The sequence below is a fragment of the Vespula pensylvanica genome, chromosome 3, assembly GCF_014466175.1.
Source record: "Vespula pensylvanica isolate Volc-1 chromosome 3, ASM1446617v1, whole genome shotgun sequence".
Taxonomy (NCBI): Eukaryota; Metazoa; Arthropoda; class Insecta; order Hymenoptera; family Vespidae; genus Vespula; species Vespula pensylvanica.
This window is the reverse complement of record NC_057687.1, coordinates 11,881,326-11,903,005: the sequence shown is the minus strand read 5'-3', so window position 1 is coordinate 11,903,005 and position 21,680 is coordinate 11,881,326. Positions and strand designations below refer to the sequence as shown.

At 39.2% G+C, this 21,680-nt stretch overlaps 2 protein-coding genes and 1 long non-coding RNA gene across 9 annotated transcripts in view; 2 read left to right on the top strand and 1 right to left on the bottom strand.

Moving 5' to 3' along the window:
• Positions 1-938: 938 nt before the first annotated feature.
• Positions 939-5,120, top strand: LOC122627805 (vam6/Vps39-like protein). Its single transcript, XM_043809356.1, has 12 exons — positions 939-1,249; positions 1,339-1,514; positions 1,654-1,827; positions 1,901-2,156; positions 2,226-2,458; positions 2,531-2,775; positions 2,876-3,307; positions 3,391-3,708; positions 3,780-4,206; positions 4,280-4,387; positions 4,498-4,822; positions 4,893-5,120. The coding sequence occupies exons 2-12, from the start codon at positions 1,445-1,447 to the stop codon at positions 4,954-4,956; spliced, it is 2,652 nt and encodes an 883-aa protein (XP_043665291.1). The 5' UTR covers positions 939-1,249; positions 1,339-1,444; the 3' UTR covers positions 4,957-5,120.
• A 288-nt stretch (positions 5,121-5,408) lies between these two features.
• LOC122627879 lies at positions 5,409-9,115 on the bottom strand. The gene is made up of 2 exons (XR_006326938.1): positions 7,765-9,115; positions 5,409-7,450 (listed from the first exon to the last, which is right to left on the bottom strand). It is a non-coding gene; the product is annotated as an uncharacterized LOC122627879 (long non-coding RNA).
• Positions 6,431-21,680, top strand: part of LOC122627790 (spectrin beta chain) — a 23,736-nt gene continuing 8,486 nt past the window's right edge. For 4 of the 7 annotated variants that reach the window (XM_043809330.1, XM_043809328.1, XM_043809325.1 and 1 more), the window contains exons 1-8: positions 6,431-6,572; positions 13,894-14,082; positions 14,431-20,337; positions 20,426-20,517; positions 20,599-20,703; positions 20,775-20,917; positions 21,004-21,062; positions 21,545-21,601. In XM_043809330.1, the coding sequence (XP_043665265.1) occupies positions 13,947-14,082; positions 14,431-20,337; positions 20,426-20,517; positions 20,599-20,703; positions 20,775-20,917; positions 21,004-21,062; positions 21,545-21,601 (6,499 nt within the window). In that variant the 5' untranslated portion in view covers positions 6,431-6,572; positions 13,894-13,946. Of the gene's footprint in view, positions 6,573-10,862; positions 10,968-13,893; positions 14,083-14,430; positions 20,338-20,425; positions 20,518-20,598; positions 20,704-20,774; positions 20,918-21,003; positions 21,063-21,544; positions 21,602-21,680 lie in introns of all 7 variants that reach the window. The other 3 variants (XM_043809331.1, XM_043809329.1, XM_043809326.1) reach the window with 2 other exon arrangements.

Genomic DNA, 21,680 nt, shown 5'->3' with positions numbered 1-21,680 from the left:
TTTGGATAAAATATGAACTACAAGCATAATAAAGAAACATTGTCCACACTACACTCCTATTGTATCAGTGGATAAGTTTATATACAATAGATCATACCTTCCTACATGTAATATACGATCGAGTTAATGTGCGACAGAAATTTGTATACGAGTAAAAATAGTAATACATCTGACAAAAGCAAGAGAAGACCATACGATTATACTCCCCTGAAGATTAATTAATTAAAAAGTGTTTTATATTTGTACAAACTTTATTTCTTGTTTTTAGCCAAACGTATACAAACAGTTAAAGCGTATTTAAGCAGGCATTAGCTCGACTTGAGCCGGAATAAAAATAGAAAAGAAAATATAATGTATAAAAGATAATAGTAACAACAATAGAAAAAAAATCGTTGATGTATATTTCAAATTTCGAAATATGTGAATATTATGACGAATATAAATACAGTAGAAAATATAGTATATAAACTAAGAAGCGTAAATAAGAGTACATATAAAAATAAATAAAAATCAATAATAAAGAAATTAGAAGTTACTTTAAGAAATTATTTAAAAAGTTTTCCTATATTTAGTTTATGTATCTATCGCAGTATTACCAGATATGGGAAATAATAGCAAGTACTTTAATGTTTAATTACAATTAGAATGAAATAAAAAAAGAGTAAAAGAAAAAGAGATTATGCGAATTATATTCATAAACTTCCCTATAAAAATCTAATCTCACGATGATCTAATCTGAAACAGAAAAAGAGTTCCAAAAAAAGAGATAATGCGAATTATCTACTATTAGAAAATAAATTTCTTGTCCAACACTTCTTCGTATAATTATTTGCAAAAAAGTTTGTCCACTTTCTGATAACTTCGTTCGATCTTATTTCAATTATATCAAGGGACTTTAACCGCTGGGGATTATGGAAGTACCAAATATGTTTTTAAATTTACTAGACGTATATTCGATTAACGTTATAAATTTACTAGATATATCGCATTCTCTCTAAATAAAAATGTCCTCTTATTAAATAGATAATTCTAATTAAATCAATTTCAGTTTGTGGACAATGAAATGAATAAATCTGACTGCAATATAGTTCTTGTTTTATCATCTAATCAAGTCACAGAATACGTGTAGATGTTTCACACTGTCATCGCTTTAATTTGACAGATTTGATAGATTGACGTTTTGGACGGATCGTCTATACGTTTGAAATTAATTTGAAAGGAATACTAAACTTATTACGTTTGCAACTACGTTCGTTTCTGCATCTTTTTAAAATACGTGTAAAAATACATGACGAATAACAAGTGTTCTCATATAGAGTTCAATTGTTTTAATTTTAGGTGATACTTTTTGTTTTGCCTTCGTTCCATTCATTTATACTATAAGAAATTTGGAAATAAACATTTTATACGTGTATATATACATATATATCTTTATACAATCAAAATGCACGAAGCATATAAAAATATGCCTATAATGAATATAACAGTGCAAATAGAATCTATGATTGCGTATGGTATGTAAGAATTAACCTTTCCATATATACAATGATTCTTTATTTATTGTTTTCATATAGTTTTTCATATAACTAATCTGAACGAATAATGTTTCAAGTTTATCTCAACATTGTGCGATTTTAGTATTTTATATTTCAGATGATAACTTATTGATTGGCACAAGAGAAGGACAAATTTTCATGTATAATGTTCCTTCAAAATTAGATGAAACTCATAAATTAGAATTATTACGCCACAGTAAAAATTTTAACAAAAAACGTATTAGTCAAATGGCTGTTGTAGCAGACTATAATTTATTAATTTTACTTACAGGTAGCATTTTTGGTTTTAAATTATTTATTTTGTGGTAAATTGAAATTTTGTTATAAGTAATCTCTTTGTATAGATGGTATAGTTTCTATTCATGATCTCAATTCAGTGAATTTTCAACTAATCTGCCAGTTGCAAAAAACAAAGGGAGCAACGTTATTCGCTTTAGATGTCCAAAGAACAAAAAGTTCAACGGATGAAAAAGATATTGTTGTACGCTTATGCGTTGTTGTAAAGCGTAAACTACAACTATATCATTGGAAAAGCAAGAAATTTGAGGAGTGTAGTAATTTTGAATTAACAGTACCAGATATACCACGTGAATTATCATGGTATTAATATTTATTCATCTTATAGAAAAGCGCTTAACATTCATATTTTTTAAATGTATTTTTATATAGGTGCGGAGAAACTCTGATATTAGGATTCCGTGGTTTATCTTATACCATCTTAGATTTAACTGGCAAACCTAAGGAACTATTTCCTACTGGAAAATCACCAGAGCCCAGTGTTACTAAATTATCAGATAATTCTTTTGTATTAGGAAAAGATTCTCATTCTATTGTTATGGATACAGAAGGAGAATTAATTCAACATAATCCTATTAAATGGTCAGATACTCCAAGCGTCATAGGTACAAATTTTTATTTAATACGAGATTAGTCCAAAAAGAAAAAGCGAACTGTCTTATTGCAAATTATTTTAGCATGGGATGATCCTTACTTACTTGGCATTGTACACGACAGATTAGAAGTATATACTTTGGAAGGTTGCTTACACATTCAGACAATAAAAGATTTAAATAAAGCTAGACTTATATGTAGATGTAAACAAGGCAAAGTCTTTGTAGCATCTATCAGTAGTGTATGGTGCGTGACGGCTGTTGATGTAACACAACAAATTAGAACTTTACTTGAACAAAATCAATTTCAGTTAGCATTAAAATTAACAGTATGTATAAACATTGTACTTATCTCATTATCAAAGTCCTTTCTTAATTGAATTTAAAAATTAGTATTATAAAGTAGTACTTATTATATATTTTTTTTAGAGTTTATCAGACATAATAGAAGAAGAGAAGGTGAAACAAACCTATAAAATACAAACTTTATATGCGCATCATTTATTTTATAATAAAAAATTTCAAGAAGCTATGGATTTATTTTTGGAACTTGGGACTGATCCTTATGAGGTAATCAGATTATTTCCTGACTTAGTAACGCCATCAACTAGTAGCCACGATCTCGGCGATTCATCGACAAACTTACCAAAACTTCCAAATCATGATTTGGAAAAAGGTTTACGCGCTTTAATAATTTTTCTGACCGATGTCAGATACAAATTAATAAGTGATACAAAAACAAAAGATAAGGATAATAACAAGGAGAAAAGTGTAATGGAAAGTGAAAAAAATCTCACTGCTGTAGCTACTGAACAATTGTTAAAGATTATAGATACTACTCTACTCAAGTGTTATTTACAGGTATGAAGAAAATATAATATTTACTCAATTTTTTTTTTTTTTTTTTTTTTTTTCAAATCAATAAAAAATTTACGATTTTACAGACGACCGATGCATTAGTAGCACCGTTACTAAGATTAAATCATTGCCACTTGGCAGAAGCTGAAAAGACATTACTTATGCATCAAAAATATCCAGAACTTATTATATTATATCAAACGAAAGGACAACATAGGAAGGCTTTAGAGCTATTAGAAAAACATGCCAAAGAAAATGATTCTAGCTTAAAGGGAACTGAAAGAACTATTCAATATTTGCAGCATCTTGGCAAAGATCATATGGATTTAATCCTTAAATTCGCAGGTTGGGTTTTGGAAGAAGATCCTGAACAAGGACTTAGAATCTTTATGGAAGATATACAAGTATGTTACCGTATATTATTTATTTTATACAATTTCTTTAGATGCTACTGACATTTGTTGTCTATTTTTAGGAAGTCGAGCATTTGCCTAGACCTAAAGTGTTGGATTATCTTTTACGTTGTCACAAAGATTTAGTTATAACATACTTGGAACATGTGGTGCGTGTATGGGAAGATACAAATCCATTATTTCACAATGTTTTAATACATCAATATAAGGAGAAGAGTCTAGCTTCTATGAGTGAAAATGCAACGCCCGCTGAAAAAGAGATATCCCAGCACATCAGACAAAAATTACAACAATTTTTGGAGAAATCTGTGTATTATACACCAGAGACAATACTAGTACATTTCCCATTTGATTGTTTATTCGAAGAACGTGCGATTATTTTAGGAAGGCTTGGACGTCATCAACAGGCTATATCGATATATATTAATCTCTTAAATGATGTACCACGTGCAATAGAATATTGTAATAACGTATATGAAAGATGTCATAGTAAGTACACGGGTTCTTGATGAAAAAAGATCTTTATTTAGCTATTAATGATAATAATTATCGCTTTACAAAGATGAAGAGAAAACGGATAAACAAAAAAAATCTGAAGGAGCAGACGAGGTTTATGTAATGCTTATTAATCAACTATTAAAACCTGATGATGCAGGAGCTCTAATGGCTGGTATGTTATTATTTTCGGATAATTAAGATATATCATTTTTGTAATTCCCATTTATTCCTTATGTTCCATAAACGTATTGATTACGTTATGTAATTAAAAATGTTTCACAGGTTGTAATACAAAGATACAACGTAAGGCACAACCGGATCCAGAAATGGCATTGCGTTTACTCGAAGAACATGCTTCTAAAATAAATCCTTTAAAAGCTCTAGCAATCTTACCAGATACAGTACCGATCGGTAGGATAAAACGTTTTCTAGAAGTTAGTCTTCAAAATAATTTAAACACGAGACGTAAAATTCAAGTTTTGAAAGGCTTACTTTATGCAGAACATTTGCAAGTACAAGAACAACGTATGCATTATGAGTCACAGAGTGTCCTCATGACAGAGTTTAATATATGTCCAGTATGTAAAAAAAGATTTGGGAATCAGAGGTTTGTATTATTTTGTATAACTTAGATTCATACATTATGAATCTAAGACATTATATATTATTTTTTATAGCGCATTCGCAAGGTATCCCAACGGCGACATCGTACATTATTCGTGCCAAGATCGTAAAGGATGAATAAATGTTTTACCATATTATATGCATAGCAACATTGTTATGTATATATATGTTCTTTTTTTTTTATCATATCAAAGATCATCAGTGTCCTACAATTTTCAACATTTTAATAATTACTAAGTACCAGTTACAATATATTAATAACATGTACGATATTGTATAATTAACAGTAATGCATTAAAGCAGATGAGAGAGAGAGAGAGAGAGAGAGAGAGAGAGAGAGAGAGAGAGAGAGAGAGAGAGAGAGAGAGAGAGAGAGAGAGAGAGAGAGAGAGGGAGGGAGGGAGAGAGAGAGAGAAAGATACGAATAATTAATACTTTCAAGTACTACTTGGCATTTTTTATTTAATTATATGAATATATTTATATATACTTTAATTTTTGTACAATCTAAAAAGAAAAATATCAATTGAATTTACGAGAATAATTAATGTTTAAAATTTTCGTTGAAATTATATTTACCACTTCTTACATATATTTAAAAAAAAATAGTATAACAAGACAGATATTTGAAAACTCACATGACTGGAAATAAAACTGAGTGGCAGGAATTTGATTTTATAAAGCAGCAAGTACAAATGTTTCTTACGATGACTATAAAAATAATGATAAATATCGATTTATTATATTTCCAACGATCATAAATGTTTAGAGAGAAAAAATTATAAAAGTTAAGATAACAAGGAATATATAGAAGATGGGGCGTGCCCGATCCAGAATGTGTTATAAACAGGGCCGATGATGTCATAGACGATATCTTGTATTCCTACGCCTGCACGCAAGCACGCAGGTACATACATACAAGTACGGATGCTTCTACCGGTCTGAATGCTTCTTACCGGTTTCCGATTTTTGTAGACGCACATTGAAATGTAATTTAATAATTATTACAGAAATTCAATCCTCCTTCTCGAGAAAACAGATTTAACCATTCCAAGCACCGTTACTTTTCTTTAATAACGACGTCGAAGCTTAACACGTTTAGTTTTTATAGAATTCATATAACAAAAATTATGTATACATTACGTGAGCAATGGAAAGTAACGTATAGTATTGCGAATGAACACAGACACGATTACGTCTTCTACTTCGACAAAAATATACGATGTATGTACGAAAAAGATCTAAGGTTAATAAATATACCAATTATATATTAGTATGTTGCTGTTACCAGTAACAAAGTATACATACAACTAAACGACCTACCATTTTAATTGTGAAAATAATATTAGATATTACGTAAATTTTTGTTGACAAAGAAAAATATTGTCAAGAATAGGAAAACTTTTTCATTCGTATTTATTCCACTTATTATTCTCTTAACGCGAAAACATAAACATGAAAGCATTTCTTTCAGTTTCTTTTCGAAGCGGCGTATATTTGCAAACATATCTCGATAAGGTAGAACACGACATTTTCATTGTTCAGCGAATCAGCGCGCTCAGTGGGCGGAACTAGCTGTCGACGGCGTAGGCCGACGCCGTGCGCGGTCAGTCGGTTGCGCGCCGGTCGAGTGTGCGGACGGACTTGTCGTCGGTGGTTTTTTTGGTGTACTTGGGCGGGATTTTATGCGAGTTGCAGGATAGAACGGTGTAGCAGGGTGTCCCTTCGTAAGGGTAAGTGCAACCGATCGAACAGTTTCATTTCAAAAAAGACAAGATCAATTAGATTTTCTATCGATTATCACGAGACGGCCAGATCGTCGACATAAAAATGGCGTGCGGCAACGACGGAGTCTCCTATCTCTCTCTGTTTCTCTCTCTCTCTCTCTCCCCCTCCCTCTCTCTCTTTTCCTCTCTCGTTTCTCTCTTTCTTTCATTTGATCCGATCTATCGTTCGTTTCAATATTTTTAATCATTTTTACGGATTTAAAATGCAAAACATCGCGTGGGTGTGAATCAATCATCGCGGAAGAATGTTATTTTCTACGAAAGAGCATTTTGCCTCGTTGCGATTCGCCTCGTTCCTTGGCATCGATTCCACCGGGCGAACGTGTCTCTTTTTGCCCCTCTCTTTCTCCCTTTCTACCTTACAAATGGAATCGCGTCCCGTTCTTCTCCAGCATCATCTCAATGCCGATTAAAACGTATCTACGGTTGGTAGATCAAAGGCGACGAGGAAGTAAGTACCTCCCTCTCTATTCTTTATTCGATGGATATTTCATGTTCTCCATCCCTCTTCCTCTTTCGCTTTGTTCACCTGTCAAGACGTGGACCGAGAACCGCTGTCGTTCGTCGCCAACGGTTGACCCAATTCTCGCTCTTCTTCCCATCGGATCGCTCTGTCGAGGCGAGCAAGCAGGTCGCTTTTACCCGTCGATGCGTGAACTCGTAAACTCGCGCTTTCAGTCATCCGCGTCCGGTCGTTGATCGATTCGCCCTATTCTCCTCCCTTCTTTTAAGAGGAGGGAACTTGGAGGGAAGGACTTTTATATGGCTCTTCAATCCGCGTCTATGCGAGCACTCGCATCAATTTTCAAGAAGAAGGGTGTCTCCTGTTACAGAAGAACTCGTCTTACAATTTACTTAACCGTACGTTATATGTTTTGTTTTTTTTTTTGTTTTTAGGTTAGACGCAGTTCTAACGAAAGAATCGCGAAGCGTCGCAATACTTTCTAAGAATTTTCTTTACCGATGTCTACGTTACGTTCTTTCTTGCGACGTAAGCAAACGGAATTTCGAACGTGACGTTCGTGAAAATACTACCGGTGGCATTATTAGTAACACCGCCTTTGACCGTTCGAACGACGCTCGTGCTACGCAGAACCGTCTTTCTTTTTTTTCCCCCGTATCTATAGATAGCATTTACCTCTCATAGTTAGCATTTCTCCTACTGGCAAGAGCACTCTTCGTTTTCGTCTTCATCGTGAACGATCGATTTCGTCATTCGACTGGATTCGGATCTGAGTCACTGTCAAAAGCGTGCGTGGATCAAGTGACAGTAAAACGTTAAGGTCGCAGGCGACTAACGACGAGCCGACTTTTGACAAATGAGAGAGAGAGATAGAGAGAGAAGAGAAGTCGACCGTAGATTTTCTTAGATTATACCGCCCACTCGCACCCACTCTGGCTTCGGTATCGTTGACCTCTCTCTCTCTCTCTCTCTCTCTCTCTCTCTCTCTCTCTCTCTCTCTCTCTCTCTCTCTCTCTTCTTATTTTGTTGAGGGCGATAAGATACACCGGTGTCTTTGCGTCTTTGTCGTCATTTGTCCATCCCCCATTTTCGTTCGTATGGACGAGTTTAATCAATTCTCTCCGGCTCTCTTGTTTACAGTTACGTCACCGACGAGCGCCATGGGTGTGAACGTCTTTGGAATATCTGAATAAATTATTTACTCCGTTCGTTTGTTCCATTCGGAAGTGAATCGCACTCGTGAGCAGCGATGCAGCGTGATCGTGATATCATCGAGAGAACGAGAGAAATCAATTTTATCAAATCCTCTGCGACTTGACTTCTCTCTCTTTCTCTTTCTCTCCAGCTTCTAATTGTCCGTTCGCATGGGCGGAGTGTCTTTTTGTTTCGTTGTATTAAATAGGGTATTCGTGAAAATGAAAGAGAGAACAACAACGGAATAGACTTTTAGTCGAGTTTCCGCTCGTTAATCGGTATTAACGCTCGACGCGGTAACCTCGCGGAGTAGTCGAGTACTTGGACGATTCGAAAGGCTCGAAGGTTGACATCGACGTTAATTAATCGCCGCGAAAATCCGGACGTCCGTCTTCAATCGAGCGAATTCGAACTTGTACTCGAACTTGTACAACGTACGTGGAAGAAACGAAAGGTCGTAAAAACGGGGCCCGTGGTCCTCGGCGTTGAACGAGTATGCTCGGAGCTAAGAACCGCGAGTAAAAAGAACGTGACGTCAGTTAAATCGTACCGTTAATCCGCTCTACGGATGGACATGTAATTTTGTAAGACCGTCCAGGAGAACGATCGATTCTTTCCTTTCTTATATCTTATTCGTTTTTATTATTTGTCAGAAGTATTTCGAAGAAACGGAACTTTCGAGTTGGTTCGGGCGTGCCACTTTTGTTTAACCTTTAGCTTCTCTTACATCGGTACGTACGTGTATACGTATATACATACGTAAGTATGTCCACCACGACGATAATAAAGGAAAGACTTTCCAAGAGCGTGTACGCGAGCAATTTTTCTTCGATCTTTCTTTTTACGATTAGTCAGGAGAACGTTCGACGTTTCGTTTCTTCGAACGTAGTACACGTTTCTTTCTTTCCAGGAGTAGTCCTCGCTAATTAGAATGATTCAAGGGCACGGTTGCATCATTCGCACATATATCTTTGACTACGCCTGTGCATCTGGCAATAAGGAAGAAACTTTTAAAGTCACGTTTGATATCTTTCGTAGAACGATAAAATGGATTCGATTCGTCGCATAGCCTCGATACACGTCGATCGGGAACGGTGAAGCGTTAACCGTTCTTTACGACATTATTTAATGCGAGCAACTTCAAAGATCTATAACGCTATTATTTTAATATAGATTTCGATATAGAATTTCAGATTCGGGTTGATTATATAAAAAAAAATTTGCCATGTTTTCTCGCATTCGATTTAATCGTAATGGAAGGCAATATTCGTCGCTAATAATAGTGGAAAATCGGTCGAAGGTAGAAACGACATTGATACCGAAGAGTATATCTCGATATCGTCGAGTTTAAAGAAAGTCTGCGATTTTCTTATCTGTTGACAGATAAACGATACGCTCGAGAGTCGTTCGTTAAGGAATCTTTACGATTTCTTACGATATTCTTAAGCGTAATGGAAACTATCTAATAATGGCAGCATCTAATTTCCGAATGAAATATCGATTAAGAATATCGTATCGGAGATAACGCGAGGAAGCGAAAAGAGGTCGTTCGAATTTCAGATAGGCCGAGCTGTCTCGAGGATACTTCGATATGAATTTCTAGCTTAAAAGCGATCGTTTCGTTGAAGTAAATGAGAGAGAAAGAGAGAGAGAGAGAGAGAGAGAGAGAGAGAGAGAGAGAGAGAGAGAGAGAGAGAACAACCATGTCGGGTCAGCGTTGATTAACTCAAATGCGGATATGACGTAGCTTTGCGTACACCGTCGACTACCTACCGACATGTAGGATACTACGAGCTAACGGCTTCTAGACGGCAGCCCTTTCTCGTTCCTCGACGTATTCTAGATCCGTATCGTTTTATAGATCGTTACATCACTACCTACATATATTTCATACTTTATCATGGTTCTTGGTGCGTCCGCACGAACGAGAACAGATTTGATAGAGCACGGGACAGAACGAGACAGACTCCACTTGCATTTTCTTTCTCTCGCGGCATGCGATCGTTTCTCTTGTCCGGTGGTTTCATTCACGTATCTTCTGACGATTCATGGCACGTGAAAAGATTACTAATAGTCGATCGAATGATTTTAGAAACGAGCAAAGATCGATCCTATTTTCTGCAGGAAAGTTTTCTCTATCAAAAGAAAAAAGATGGCTTCGATCTTTTGATTCAAGGGCACGTTCATCGAGTGTATTTATAAACGAGGATTAATTTAGTCTTCTTAGAAAGACCAAGGAGGAGATACCGAATATATTTAATCTCGATGTGATTAATATTCAACGTCTACGGTCCGGCGATATTTATTTTCTCTTTCCTATCAACCTAGACGGATTCGTGAATTCAAAGAACACGAGAATGAAACGAGCAACGGCAAGACACAATTATCGGGTGTCTTCGCGCGAACGATATATAAATATATACGTAGTCTCGTTAGACAATGTTTGATAAATGCTTGATTGGTCTCGTAACGATCGAAGAATGTAATGGATGTCGACGCGAATTGAAAAAGCGAGTCGACCTTTCAGTCGTTCGATTCTCTTTGCATTTCAATGATTGTTCTTTTTCTGTTTCTCGAAGGATGACGATAACAAAAGAGAAGAGAAGATACCAGGAAGATAGGAAGCGAGCTTGCAAAATCGGCATACAACCGAAGTACCTATGTCCATGAACATTATGATTAACGTAATTATTGTTCTCGGTTTAACTTGTTCTCTTGCGTAGTAATTTATGATACCATTTTGAAATTCAATAAGCTCCCTACGTTAAATCGGAGCTTTTACAAAATATAATGCGGAAAAGATAGAATTACGATATTGGAACAACGATGTCGTGTAAGGTTTAGTGAAATAGACTCGAAAATGCTGACCCTAATGAAGGTTTTTAAACTCTTTAATGCTGCAAGGCGGAGGCGCAGCGTTGAGATAGCACAAATGAGCTTTTGTTTATCGCGGTGTCTTAGATCACTCGCATCGCCTGGTTTGAAAGCCTAGGCACAAGAGACACCATTCATATGCGTTCATACGATGAAAAACGCAAGAAAACGTCGTCGTCACTTTCGTAGTTATCGAAAAGTATCGTCTATTTCGACATTTCTTTTCTTTTCTTTCTTTTTTCTTTTTCCTCTCTTTTTTTTTTTTTTTTTGATCAGAGAGAGGGGGTTAGTCTGTAAGGGATACTTTCTCAAGGTGGTTTTCCAAGTGCAGGCCAGTTGGTTCCGCCTTCCCGCAGGTGTAGAACGTGTTCGTTCGTGGATACTGGCGCCACAGTGACTCCGCGTAGAAAATCAATAGTGTAACGCAGTGTGTGTCGTGCGGCGTGTGTTCGTCGTCTTAGCTTAGAGCTCGGCGACGTCGTCGTTACGCCGTATTCCGCGCCTATGAGAGTCAACTCTCTTCTCTCCTTTGAAGGAGACCGCAACTCGGTAAACGGCGCGAAGCCTCGTTTTAAAATGGGCATTGATACACAGGGAGATGAGATTATGCAACGAATTATGCGATAACAGAAGCAGCCTTTTTATCCTCGTAAAACGAATAACCAAGACGCTCGTTCGATATTCATACCTGCGGACCTCGATGATACGTTTACAATTGAAATCATTAACATTGTAAACGTTTAAATGCTTCGATCGCGAACATTTTAAAGAGGCAAAGGAGATCGACCTCGTTTTCAACGCGTGTCCTCGCGCGGTGAACAACGACGCCGAGCATGCGCCAAACAATCGACATTGTTGCGACTCGTGCATCGGTGCTTCGATATCGAAAAAAAAGCTTGCTCGTTTTTCAAGAAGTAAAACTACGTCGATTTCATCCGAAATCGTTGAATCGGCCGAGTAAACTTAACCTCTCCCCGGTTATCGTGTCATTCACATTGTGATTCATTTCATTCCGCCCACATTTACTCGTTACGAAGATATTAATCTGTATGTTCCCTTGCTCTCTCCTCCTTCTTTCGGTCTGTAGTACCGTTTGCGATTAACTATGACAGTACTTACGTAATTGCTCTTAATTCCGAGTAAGTGACTGCCAGACTCATGGGAATGACATTCTTTCGAATTTGTTCTCTACATTCTTATAAATTCTTTCAAGAATCGAAAATTATTCACGTTCAAGATTTATAAATGCGCCATTGATCGCTACCAAATGCGAAGCGTTTGTGAATCTTACGTCGAACTGGTATAAACGCACTCACGGCGCTATAAACGCACGATTAAGATCGGTTGACCTCGTTCGACATTATGTATACTGTATATTTTCATTGATATCTTATATTTGATTTCGTTCGATTATAACGCGGTTATATTTGTGAAAGAAGTTATACGTCGAAAGTGTCGCTCGATTAACTCGACGATGAATAATTACTTTTCGTCGTTTAAAGGATGATTTCAGTCACCGAGTAAATTTCGATAAATATGGACTTTTCGTCATTGAGTTTTTTCCTTTATTTTTTTTTTATTCCTTGTTAGTGATAAAAATAAAACATGTATATTCGTAACGACGTACCGTAACGATTACCAAATATTTATATCGAGACGCTGTTTACTTCCAACGTCGCGCGGTATTACGAAGTTCACCGAAAAAAAAGTGATGCCCATATTGGTTTACTGCGGTTTTCCTTGAGTATTTCACGTTCTACCTGCACGAATGCACTAGGCGTGTATACGTGCCGCGTTAACTGACGCATGCACTCAGGTAGACAGACTTTCGGTAGACTCAGTCGTTGCAATAAATCTCTAAGTGGAAAGTAGAAAGAGATAGGAGAGGCTACGCCATTGATTCTGATTTTACCTGAATGTAATTTACTGTTGGAAGCCTCGACGCGCTCCCGCTATTTGCCGTGTGTATTTCGCACGTGTGACATCATGCGTATGATGTAATCGTACGGTTGTGCACTGAGAGGGGCTCCTACATGCTTTGAGTGCGTAACGTAACGCGTTATTAAATGAATGCACATAAAATAGTTTATACAGATATACTATGCACACGCATGCACGCACCCACACCCACACACACATGCGCGCGCGCGGGATACGTGTACATATATCGAATGCGCTCACTGACCGTACGAGAGGTACCCTTTGTATTCGACAACTGAATATGAAAACCGTCCTCCGGTATTTACGGTCGATACTTTTGCGAGATTTTTTTTTTATATCGACACGAGGCACACGTTTTCTTTGTTATTTCATCTAGTCTCTATCATATTTTCTGTCATCCTACGAATATTTACGTGTACTTTGCTGCTCGTCGACAATCGTCGATGACTCATCACAGTTTTCTCGCGTTAACTAATGTTTGTTTCTTATCATTAGAATATCTTTTGCTCGAAAACATTAATTGTTTCTTTTTTTCCCTTCTTTTCCTTTTTTCTAAGAAGAGACCTTGGTTTTGGTCAATGCACACTGCATCCTTGTTACCATGATTTCTATTCGAGGTCAGAATGAGCAACGTTGAACTGGATAGAGCTGTTATTGAATTACACAACTTGTTATACTTACACAGTACATAAGGAGGAAAGATAAGATTACCTTGCAATTCTTATCTTTGTATATACGTAATAAGTCGTAACTATAGACTTAACTTCTATAACTAATTTCTGATTTTTTTTATAGAACCGCCCTTCCTAGGTGTAAGGAGACAGTGAGCTGTTGGTCCGATTGACAAAATGACGACCGACATCTCGGTAGTACGCGGGGGTTGGGACCCTACGCTGCAACAAGAGATTGTCGATGAGTACGAATACGACGGAGGAAACTCGAGCTCGAGACTTTTCGAACGCTCGCGCATCAAAGCTTTAGCGGGTACGCTCTTATTCATTTATAACTTTTGATCGTCTTAAACAATTAGTTATTAAGATCTTCGATGAGTCGTCACGTGTTTGTAACGTAAGCACGCGTAAGAAATTGGGAGCTTCGTACACCACATCCGCATCCTTTTGATAATGGGACTACAAGCTACACGCTTCCGCGAATGCAAAACTATATCGATCGAGTTCAGTAGCGCGTTAACGTTCTCGACCTCTCTGGCCTTTCTAATATTTTTCTAATTCGAAAATGAATTACGACAACGTCGTTCTCGAACTTCGAGGTAAAATGACGTTTGCTCATCGTGTAATAATATTTTCGTCTTACCGTTTGATCTTTTCGCAGGTGAACGCGAATTAGTACAAAAGAAAACTTTTCAAAAATGGGTGAATTCCCATCTTGTGCGATGTTCCTGCCGCATCGGCGACTTGTACGTCGATCTTCGAGATGGAAAGATGCTAATAAAACTTTTGGAAATCTTGTCGGGAGAACGTTTGCCCCGGCCAACGAAAGGAAAAATGCGAATTCATTGTTTGGAGAACGTTGACAAGGCATTGCAATTTTTGCGCGAGCAACGAGTTCATCTTGAAAACATGGGATCGCACGACATAGTGGACGGCAATCCCCGGCTCAGTTTGGGTCTGATTTGGACTATAATTTTACGATTTCAAATTCAAGACATAACGATCGAAGAAACGGACAACCAGGAAACGAAATCCGCAAAGGACGCTTTGCTTCTCTGGTGTCAGATGAAAACGGCGGGCTATCACAACGTAAACGTTAGAAATTTCACAACATCTTGGCGCGATGGTCTAGCCTTTAACGCTATTATCCACAAACACCGTCCAGACTTAATACAATTCGATAAGTTGTCGAAATCGAACGCTATTTATAATCTCAACAATGCATTTAACGTTGCCGAAGACAAACTTGGCCTTACCAAACTGCTGGATGCGGAGGACATTTTCGTCGACCATCCGGATGAGAAATCGATCATCACATACGTGGTAACGTACTATCATTACTTCTCTAAGATGAAGCAGGAGACCGTTCAAGGTAAGAGAATCGGTAAAGTCGTCGGTATCGCTATGGAGAACGATCGTATGATACACGAATATGAAAGCTTGACCAGCGATTTGTTACGGTGGATCGAAGCGACCATAGAGGCTCTCGGCGATCGCAGATTCGCTAATTCTTTGGTCGGCGTTCAGTCCCAGCTTTCTCAATTCTCGAATTATCGTACGGTCGAAAAGCCGCCTAAGTTCGTTGAAAAGGGTAACCTGGAAGTATTGTTATTCACGTTGCAATCAAAGATGCGCGCCAATAACCAAAAGCCGTACACTCCGAAAGAGGGTAAAATGATATCGGATATAAATAAGGCTTGGGAGAGATTAGAGAAGGCCGAGCACGAGCGAGAGTTAGCTTTACGCGAGGAACTGATACGTCAGGAAAAATTGGAACAATTGGCGGCGAGGTTCAATCGTAAAGCCAGTATGAGAGAAACTTGGCTATCCGAAAATCAACGATTGGTCTCGCAAGATAATTTCGGTTTCGATCTTGCTGCCGTCGAGGCAGCTGCTAAGAAGCACGAGGCAATAGAAACGGACATCTTTGCTTACGAGGAACGCGTACAGGCTGTGATGGCGGTATCGCAGGAATTGGAGGCAGAGAATTACCATGACATCGAACGAATCAATGCGCGAAAAGACAACGTCTTGCGTCTTTGGAATTATCTTTTGGAATTGCTACGAGCCAGACGATCAAGATTAGAACTATCTTTGCAACTGCAACAAAACTTCCAAGAAATGTTGTATATCCTCGATAGCATGGAAGAGATAAAAATGCGTTTATTAACTGACGACTATGGAAAGCACCTTATGGGCGTCGAAGATCTCCTGCAGAAGCATTCGCTCGTCGAAGCCGACATCAATGTCTTGGGAGAAAGAGTGAAGGCCGTTGTGCAACAGACGCAAAGATTTTTGGAGCACGGAGATGGATACCGACCTTGCGATCCGGCGATCATCGTCGAGCGAGTCCAACAGCTCGAAGATGCCTATGCCGAGTTGGTTCGCTTGGCTGTAGAGCGTCGCGCGAGATTAGAGGAATCTCGTAAACTTTGGCAATTCTATTGGGACATGGCCGACGAGGAAAATTGGATTAAAGAGAAGGAACAGATCGTATCTACGGGAGATATCGGTCACGACTTGACTACCATCAATTTGTTACTGTCGAAACACAAAGCATTGGAAAACGAAATTCAATCGCACGAGCCACAACTGATGTCCGTTGCTGCCGTTGGCGACGAATTGGTGCGTCAGCAACACTTTGGCGCCGATCGTATCCAAGAAAGACTCCAAGAAATCTTGGGAATGTGGAATCATCTTTTGGATCTCGTTGCGTTCAGAAGGAAACGTCTCGAGGAGGCCGTCGATTATCATCAATTAATCGCAGATGCGGATGACATCGACATTTGGATGTTGGACACGCTGCGACTCGTGTCGTCGGAAGACGTTGGCAGGGACGAGGCTAACGTGCAGTCGTTGTTGAAGAAACACAAGGACGTAACCGATGAACTTAAAAATTATGCCGCCACCATCGATCAACTTCATCAGCAAGCATCCGGCCTTGGGGAACGGGATGCTAAATCGCCCGAGGTTTTGGAAAGACTTGCTTCGATCGATTCCAGATACAAGGAATTATTGGAATTAGCCAAACTACGTAAGCAAAGACTATTAGACGCGCTATCTTTGTACAAGCTGTTCAGCGAATCCGATGGCGTCGAACAATGGATCGGTGAGAAGAATAGAATGCTGGATACGATGGTTCCGGCCAAGGATATCGAGGACGTGGAGATCATGAAGCACAGGTACAACGGTTTTGAAAAGGAAATGAACGCGAATGCGTCGCGAGTAGCAGTGGTGAATCAATTGGCGAGACAGCTGTTGCACGTTGAACATCCAAACTCGGAACAGATAGTGGCACGTCAAAATGAGTTGAATCAAAAGTGGGCAGAATTGCGAGAGAAGGCGGAAGGTAAACGCGAAGAACTCAATTCCGCTCACGGCGTACAAACCTTCCATATCGAGTGCCGAGAAACCGTGTCCTGGATCGAAGATAAAAAGCGAATTCTACAACAAACCGACAGTTTGGAAATGGATCTAACCGGCGTTATGACGTTGCAACGTAGATTAAGCGGCATGGAACGCGACTTAGCTGCCATACAAGCTAAGCTCGATGCATTGGAGAAGGAGGCACAGGTGATCGAACAGGAACATCCGGAAGAGGCGGCCGTGATCCGCGATAGAATAGCACAAATTCATCTGATATGGGAACAACTAACGCAAATGCTTAAGGAACGCGATGCCAAGCTCGAGGAAGCTGGTGATTTACACAGGTTCCTGCGCGATCTCGATCACTTCCAGGCTTGGCTGACCAAAACGCAGACCGACGTTGCCAGCGAGGATACGCCGACCAGTTTGGCCGACGCCGAGAAATTACTTACTCAACATCAGAACATAAAGGAAGAGATCGACAATTACACCGATGATTATCAAAAGATGATGGAGTATGGTGAAAGATTAACGAGCGAAGCCGGCGACGGTGACACGCAGTACATGTTCTTGCGAGAGAGGTTGAACGCCCTAAAAATGGGTTGGGAAGAATTACACCAGATGTGGGCGAACAGGCAAAACTTATTGTCCAATTCGCTTAACCTCCAAGTGTTCGATCGCGACGCTAGGCAAGCCGAGGTGCTTTTGTCGCAACAGGAGCACACCCTCGCCAAGGACGAGACGCCGGCGAACTTCGAGCAAGCTGAACATATGATTAAACGTCACGAAGCGTTTATGACTACGATGGATGCGAACGATGAGAAGATAAACTCGGTAGTTCAATTCGCCGGAAGGCTCGTCGACGAAGGACACTTCGCTGCCGACAAAGTGAAGAAAAAGGCTGAAAATATAAACGAGCGCAGACGCGTCAATCGCGAAAAAGCCAATCAATTGATGGAAAAATTAAAGGACCAACTTCAACTTCAAATGTTCTTACAAGACTGCGAGGAATTGGGTGAATGGGTACAAGAGAAACATATCACTGCTCAAGACGAAACTTATCGTAGCGCGAAAACGGTACACAGCAAGTGGACGCGCCATCAAGCGTTCGAAGCCGAAATTGCGAGCAACAAAGATCGTCTGCAACAATTGCAGAAAGCCGCGGACGAACTGATCCAACAAAAGCCCGAATTCGTAGAATTAATAAAACCGAAAGTAGCCGAGTTGGGTGATCAATTTACCGATCTTGAAACTACCACCCACGACAAGGGCGAACGTCTCTTTGACGCTAATCGCGAAGTCCTGATACATCAAACGTGCGACGATATTGATTCGTGGATGAACGAGCTGGAAAAGCAAATAGAAAGTACCGATACGGGTTCGGACTTGGCGTCCGTGAATATCTTGATGCAGAAACAACAGATGATCGAGACTCAAATGGCGGTGAAGGCACGACAGGTTACCGAATTGGACAAACAAGCGGAGCATTTACAGCGCACCGTACCCGACGATAAGATGGAGGAAATTAAGTGTAAGAAGGAAAAGGTCGCGCAAAGGTTCGCGCAATTGAAGGCACCGCTGATAGATCGGCAACGGCATCTCGAGAAAAAGAAGGAGGCCTTTCAATTCAGGCGAGACGTCGAAGATGAGAAATTATGGATAGCAGAAAAGATGCCACAAGCCACGAGTACGGAGTACGGTAACTCCCTCTTCAACGTGCACATGCTTAAAAAGAAGAATCAGTCGTTGCGCACGGAGATCGATAATCACGAGCCTCGTATCAATTTGGTATGTAACAACGGGCAGAAATTAATCGACGAAGGTCACGAGGACAGTCCTGAATTTACCAGACTCATCTCGGAATTGACGGAGAAGTGGAAGGAACTAAAGGACGCAGTAGACGACAGGAACAAGCATTTGCTTCAAAACGAGAAGGCACAACAGTACTTCTTCGATGCTACGGAAGCGGAATCCTGGATGAGCGAACAAGAATTGTACATGATGGTCGAAGATCGTGGCAAGGATGAAATCTCAGCGCAAAATCTTATGAAGAAACACGAATCTTTGGAACACGCTGTCGAGGATTATGCCGATACGATTCGTCAACTCGGAGAAACTGCCAGACAACTGATAAACGATCAACATCCGTTAGCCGATCAAATTGCGGTGAAGCAATCGCAGGTCGACAAATTGTACGCCGGCTTAAAGGACCTTGCCGGTGAACGTCGTGCTAAATTGGACGAGGCCCTTCAATTGTTTATGTTAAGTCGAGAAGTGGATGACTTGGAACAGTGGATCGCGGAAAGGGAATTGGTAGCCGGTAGTCACGAGTTAGGTCAAGATTACGATCATGTTACTCTTTTGTGGGAAAGATTTAAAGAGTTCGCACGTGATACTGAAGCAATTGGTTCGGAAAGAGTTGCCGCGGTTAATGATATTGCCGATTCATTAATAGCAACCGGACATTCGGATGCCGCAACGATCGCCGAATGGAAGGACGGCTTGAACGAAGGTTGGCAAGATCTGCTCGAATTGATCGAAACTCGTACGCAAATGTTAGCAGCTAGCCGGGAGTTACACAAGTTCTTCCACGATTGTAAAGACGTTCTTGGAAGAATTCTTGAAAAACAAAATGCCATGTCCGACGAGTTGGGTCGCGACGCTGGATCCGTATCTGCGCTTCAACGCAAACACGCAAACTTTATGCAAGATTTGTCAACTTTACAAAGCCAGGTATCGCAGATACAAGAGGAATCGGCGAAATTGGAGACCAGTTATGCCGGAGACAAGGCAAGGGAAATTACGAATCGAGAAGCCGAAGTGGTCGCTGCATGGAACAACCTTCAATCCTTGTGCGAAGGTAGACGAGCGAAATTAGAAGACACTGGAGATCTTTTTAGATTCTTTAACATGGTCAGGACTTTAATGATCTGGATGGACGACGTTGTAAGACAGATGAACACCTCTGAAAAGCCACGAGATGTCGGTGGGGTTGAACTCTTAATGAATAACCATCAAAGCTTAAAAGCGGAAATCGATGCCAGGGAGGACAATCTCATGGCGTGTATTAATCTTGGAAAAGACTTATTAGCTAGGAATCATTATGGTAGTGCTCAAATCAAAGAAAAATTAGCAGCACTAACGGATCATAGAAATGCTCTGTTACATCGATGGGAGGAACGTTGGGAGAACCTGCAGTTGAGTGAGTTTCTTTGTATATCACGTATCGTACAAATTTTCAACAAATTTTCCTAAAAAGATTATAATCTTTTATTATTATATTTTCATAGTTCTGGAAGTCTATCAATTTGCTCGAGATGCCGCTGTCGCTGAGGCATGGTTAATCGCTCAAGAACCATATCTTATGAGTCAAGAACTGGGTGTAAGCAATACTTAATCATCGTCGTCGTCGTCGTCGTCATTATTATTTTTGTTATTATTATTGTTATTATTGTCGTTGCAGCATACTATCGACGAAGTCGAAAACTTAATTAAGAAGCACGAAGCTTTTGAAAAATCGGCAGCTGCGCAAGAGGAAAGGTTTAGTGCCTTGCATCGACTTACTACTGTAAGTGATACAATTTTATGTGTAAATATATATTTGTTGATTCTTACGTAGTTGTATCTTGGTCGGTGTAGTTCGAATTAAAAGAATTAAAGAGACGAGAGCAAGAGAAAGAGGAAGAAGAAAGAAGGAAGAAAGAAGAGGCTGCAGCAGCCGAAGCGGCAAGATTAGCAAAAGCAACTCCCGTTACCAGTCCAGACGAACCGCCTAGCGAAAGGTAAATTCAATTCATTATTGAAATCATTTTATTTTGTAACAAATTATAGAGACAAATTCTTATTTTGCATTTTTCATTTGTAACAGAACCGAAGCCGAGGGTGTACCGAGCGGCGAACGTGTAGCAGGGGAAGATGACTCGCATGGTAAGATTATTATGTTTTTAATTGTTCAATATTTTCTTGCAAAAGATAATTATGAAAGAATAATAATAACTTACACTATATCACTTATTTGGCATAGAGTTATAATAAAGGTTTTCAAATTTCATAAAACAGCTGGTTCATCTTTCGAATCGACTAGACTTACAATCTTAAAATCGTGGTATTGCGATAAAATATTATATATAATATCGAGTGAGAAATTTTTAATTGAGAGAATGATTGGATTTTGTTTGACTACTAATACAGTATAGTTGGTAACTTCGCTTATTGCGATTATGAACTTAACTGTTTGGCAACTGGTTTTATAAATATGGTTTGTTTGGATAAGCATGTAATCGCTAACAGCACGTTTATTTTTGCCTTTTTTCCTCCATCAAAATGTGTTCCTTACCAATTTTTGTCCATTCAACCTTATATTGTCCCCGAATGCACCCTTAATGCGGCACGGAATGCACAAACCACAGTGACACACCGCAAGGCTTCCACGCGTACACCACAGCCTCAAGATAAACCTAAGGAAGGTGAGTGTTTTAATAAAATATATTATGAGAACATTTTTTTTAGGTTTTGGAAATTGTTTTTTATGATAAATAATTTTAC